The 5,377-nt window shown below is 38.3% G+C and overlaps 1 protein-coding gene across 1 annotated transcript in view; it reads right to left on the reverse strand.

The window, feature by feature from the left end:
* Positions 1–4,868, reverse strand: part of LOC103267915 (X-linked interleukin-1 receptor accessory protein-like 2) — a 130,199-nt gene extending 125,331 nt beyond the window's left edge. The window contains exon 1 of the mRNA XM_008065483.2: positions 4,706–4,868. Coding sequence (XP_008063674.2) covers positions 4,706–4,868 — 163 coding nt within the window. The remainder of the gene's footprint in view (positions 1–4,705) is intronic.
* Between the last annotated feature and the right edge of the window lie 509 nt (positions 4,869–5,377).

Genomic DNA, 5,377 nt, shown 5'->3' on the forward strand with positions numbered 1-5,377 from the left:
TGATTTATCACAGAAACAAAGAAATGAGTTCCATATGTTCTCACTCATAAGGTGACCTTGAACAATTATAATGCTGTAAGAAAGTAATTGGCAGTAGCGGAAAACTGTCAGGGGAAAGGGGGGTGGGACTGGCAGTTGTGGAAAACTGCTAGGGGAGGGAGGGTCATATCTCATCAACAAAGGTACCTGCATGATCAATGTTTGTATACATAACCCTGAATTGTACCCTATATCTTTATAATAAATAAATAATTTTTTTAAAGAAATGGGCAAAAGATATGAATAGACACTTCTTAAAAGAAGACATAAAAGCAGCCAACAGATGCATGAAAAAATGTTCAGCCTTACTAATCATCAAAGAAATGCAAATTAAAACGACACTGAGATATTATATAACTCTAGTCAGACTGGCCATCATCACTAACTCAAAAAATAACAGATGCTGGAGAGGATGTAGAGAAAAGGGAACACTTCTACACTGTACAACCTCTGAGGAAAACAGTGTTTCAATTAATAAAAGATCTAAAAATTGACCTTCTATATGACCCAGCAATACTCATTCTGGGAATATAACCGTGGGAACTCAAATTACTCTATGAAAAAGATACCTTCACATGCATGGTTTTTTGCAGCATTATTCACAATAGCAAAAACAGAGCCAACTGTGCTGCCCATCAAAAGTGGATGGCATAAAATAATGTGGTACATACACATGATGGAATATTACGCAGCCATAAAGAAGGACAAAATTATGAACTTTGCAGCAACTTGGATGGACTTAGAGTGTATAATACTCAGTGATCTATGACAGAAAAAAAAGAACTGAGTACCAAATGTCCTCACTCATAAGCAGAACCTGAACAATTTTTATAATACTATAAGAAAGGGATTAGCAGTAGTGGGCAACTGCCAGGTGAAGGGGGGCACACTTCATCAATAAGGATAACTGATCTCAAACCAGGTGAAGTGAGGACCAAAGTGAGGCCCAAACTTTACCTGTACAATGACCATTTGTATACCTAACCCTGAATTGTACTCCACATCTTTAAAATAAAAATTAATAAGTAAATAAAGTCTAGAGTCTTCATTTTAAGGGTGAATTAGCAATTTCCCTTCTAGATATAAATGAAAAAAAAAAAACATATGTCTATACAAAAACTTGTACCTGACTGTTTATAGCAGCATTATTCATAGTAGCCAAAATGGGGAAATAAATGTCTATATACCAGATGAGAGGATAAAGTGTGATATAAACATACATACACATACAGTGGAATATGATCAGTCATAAAAAGGAATAAAGTTCTAACATATGCTACAACAAGGATGAACCTTGAAAACCTTATACTAGCTGAAAGACAAGGGTCCATAAGAATTATTTCATTTATGTGAAATGTTCATAATAGGCATAGGAACAGTAAGTAGATTAATGGTTGCCATGAGCTTGAGGAATGGAGACTGGGGTAAAATGGGAGATGTCTTTTAATATAGGTCTGGGGTCTTTCTGGGGTGATGAAATGTTTTGAAGCTGATTGTGGTAATGACTGCACAATTCTGTGAGTATGCTACAGATCATTGAATTGTATACTTTAAATGGTGGAATTACATGGTATATGGATTATATTTCAATAAAGCTGTTATACTTGTAAAAGTTAAGTGAATTATAATCCAGAAAAGATAATTTCTTTAATATACAATCCAAATATGATATTTATATTGGCTAGATAAGAACATTTTGAAAAATCTGGACTGCTCAGACAGAAAGAGTAGGTAGGGCTAAGAATCTTTTCATATCCTTTCATAAACCAGGGCTGTAAGATTTTCTTTGGAGAGCAAGAATGAGAAGGGGAGAACCTGAGAAGGGACAAATGTAGAGCCAGAAAATATGGCAAAAGATCCATAGGAGAGGGAATAGAACCTTCTGTACCACTCTAGAAGGCAGTGTAAGCTATATCTAGCTTGCAACATGAGGCATACCTTAATTAATTTGGGCTGCTATAACAAAATACCTTAGATTAGGTGGTTTATAAAAAATAGAAATTTAATTCTAATAGTTATGGAGGCCGGGAAGTCCAAGATCAAGGCACCAGATGTGGTATCTGATGAGGGCTCTCTGCCTCTTAGATGATGCCTTCTCACTGTGTCCTCACATAAACGAAGGGATAAATGAACTCCCTTGGGCCTTTTTTATGAGGGCACTTACCCATTCATGAGGGCTCTACTCTCACTCATGATCTACTCACTTTCTAAAGGTCTCCTAATACTAATACTATCACACTTGAAAATTAGGATTTCAACATGTGATTTTGGAGGGTACACATTCAGATCATAGCAGGGCAGAATAGGGTTAATGCCACATATAGCTTAGGGTAGATTTCTTAGGATCTGAGTGAAGGCACTATATAGTCTTAGTAGCAAAGATGACTCTGATATCAGTGCAGGCTGTATCACTGTGACAGACCTGGGACCCCAGAGAAATGATCACACACCCACCTTCCTATCCCTCTCAAAGACTGAGAAGCAGGTTAAAAGTAAGTGACCATGCTGAGAGTACCTGGTGAATCAGAATACTTTTCTTTATAGTAAATAATCTTCACTCTAGCAATTCTTCACCAACTTGCCTTCTTTCAGTATACTGAACTACTTCAGGGAAATTATAGGTATTTTATGGACTAAAGGGAACAGGGAAGGGAAGATGTAGGAAATTTTAGGTTCCCAACCTTGATTGGAAGTGGTCTAAGGACTTTCCTAAGGAGTTTTTCTCATTTGACATGTACAAAATAGGTAATAGTACAGCTCATTAGTATTATGTTGTAGGGTTTACAAAGCAATGTCATATGTACCATTTTAGTTTAATAGCTAAAATATTATTCAAATATTATTATTGGATATTATTCAAAGGACTTAAAAGATCTGGCTTCAAAGGAGGCTGGTTTGGTGTTAAAAAAGTAGAAATTAGATTTCACTTGACCAGGGATTTGTTTATTCTTATTCTCCAAAAATAGAAATTAGGTTAAAAAAAACATTTGCTAAACACCCCTTCTCAGCCACACCCTTTTTCAGATGTTGGGGACAGAGCAGAATATGGTCCCTGCCCTTAGAGAAGCTCATAGCCTTACTCTATGATAAGTGTTATTATGTGGGAAATATAGTATGCTTTGGGAGCAAAGAGAGGTTCTTTCCTAGCTGCGACTGGTGAAGAGGGTGTGTAGATGTAGTCAATGAAGGAATCTCTGAGCAAAGTCTTTAGAAATATACAGAAATCACTAATTTATTCAATTATTCAACCAATACAATTTAAGTAGCTACCATGCAGGCTCTTTGGTAGGCACTAAGGATAAGCAATTGGCCAAACAATGAGAAAAGGTATGTCCCAGGTATAGAAAATACTGTGAACAAAGACACAGAGGCATCAAACTACATGTGGTGCCTGGAAAAAATAGAAACAATTCTGTATGACTAGAAAGCAAAGTGAAGCCAGGCTCGGTGGTTCAGCCTGTAATCCCGCGCTTTGTGAGGCTGAGGTGAGTGGATTGCCTGAGCCCGCGGGTACGAGACTCACCTGGGAAACTTGGCGAGACCTCATCTCTACAATAAATCAAAAAGTCAGCCGGGCATAGTAGCGCATGCCTGTAATTCCGGCTACTTGGAAGGCTGAGGCGGAAGGATCGCCGGAGCTCAGCAGGTGGAGGCTGCGGTGGCCGGGAGCGGCCACTGCACTCCAGTCTGGGCGACAGAGCGAGACTCCAACTCAAAAAAAAAAAAAAAGAGAAAGAAAGAAAGCAAAGTGAGAAGATGGCAAGTGATAGTGAGAGATAGAAGATAGGCGGTACCAGGACCTAGTTTTGAACATCTTAACCATGCTAAGGAGTTTAATTATTATCACGTAAACAATAAAGAGCCACTGAAGGGTTTAAGTAGGATTGGTGAGTTTTTAAAAGATGACTCTGGCTACAGAGCAGATGATCAATGTTGAATCTGAAGACTAGACACAAGGACGGAAAAAGGAACTTGCGTAAGGACAATAACATGAAGAGGTAGATTATATACTTGGAAAGACCCTCTGCAGGGGCCCTTTCTGTTCCCCTTGGCACCCAAACTTATGTGTCATAGACTTGCTGGTGAAGAGGCTAACCTCTAACAACCTAAGGTGTATAGAGAAATAAATAGCTGATGCTGGCTTAATGTGTAGCTCTCCTAAGATTTGCATCTTAACTAAGAGTTTGAACTGTCTGTGATTCAGAGGCGTGAAAAGAAAGAACAAAATGTCTCTACCCAGAATCTCATACTGAAGGTAAGTCTGCTCATTAAGTACCCCAGGTAGATGGGAGGAAAGACATTGTAAAGAATAACCCATAGAAGCAATGCTTTCAGTGAGTGGCTGTTCCACCAATGGGAAAAGGAAAAGTAGCCACAAGTATAGGACAGATTGGCAGGAGCAAATGGAAGTGGTGAAGAAACAGAGGAAAGACAACAGACTCACAGCACCCCCTCCCCATCTGTCAAAAGGAGATGCTAATTAAAATCTTTGGAGTCCAGGATATATATCAAGAGACCTTTGGATTTGCTGTTCTGAATAAAAGCATCTCTGTGAGAAAATAAAGAAGACCTACACCGGAAATGTACTGCAAAGTCACAGATTTAAACCACCTTCACTGAAGCTGAAGAGGGATTGTTCCCCCTACCCTTCCTCCTCTCAACCCACCAACTACACCCCCACATGTGCCTAATGGTCGAAAACCACAGCATCCAAGCAGGGCCTCTCCAGCAAAAGTTGAAGATGATGATGCTTCAGGGGTCATTGGTTTAAGAAATAAGCCAAGGCGAATGATATGAAGGTTGTTGAAAAAATGAACGGGATAAGACATTATTCCTGTTTAAGTGATGAAAAAATGAGACGCCTGGGGAATAAAAAAAAGTACAGTAAGATCAAACAGTGGATAAGAATAAAGGTAGTTATATGGGGGTACTTTACTGTAAAGTCCCCTTCAAAGGTGCAATTTGTCTTAGCAAAATTGTTGTGCACATGTAGGACCATTGAGATAGAAATGAAGAAGGGGAAAATATGAATGTCAAAATCCTTCAGTGATCATCTAAACTCTTTTATTTTTTTCAGGGTTGGAGGAAAAGAACATATCTGAGAGAAAATGAAAGCAACTTCAGGGAAAAGAGAATTTGCTCTTTCTCCTATGAACTCTATGATGAAAGCAGTCATTTCTCTTATTTTGTGTAATGTGCTGAGTTGTAAAACAAAGAGCCAGTATTTGAGCTTGCATTTGACAGTGTAATAAATGCAATTATAATCATTTGCATATTAAAGGCATTATTATTCATGGCAAATATTTCCAAAAAGATGGAATTGAAAAGAATCCTTCCA

This window comes from Carlito syrichta, unplaced genomic scaffold (genome assembly GCF_000164805.1).
Source record: "Carlito syrichta isolate Samal-C Ts95f unplaced genomic scaffold, Tarsius_syrichta-2.0.1 Scaffold308534, whole genome shotgun sequence".
In the NCBI taxonomy this organism is placed as follows: domain Eukaryota; kingdom Metazoa; phylum Chordata; class Mammalia; order Primates; family Tarsiidae; genus Carlito; species Carlito syrichta.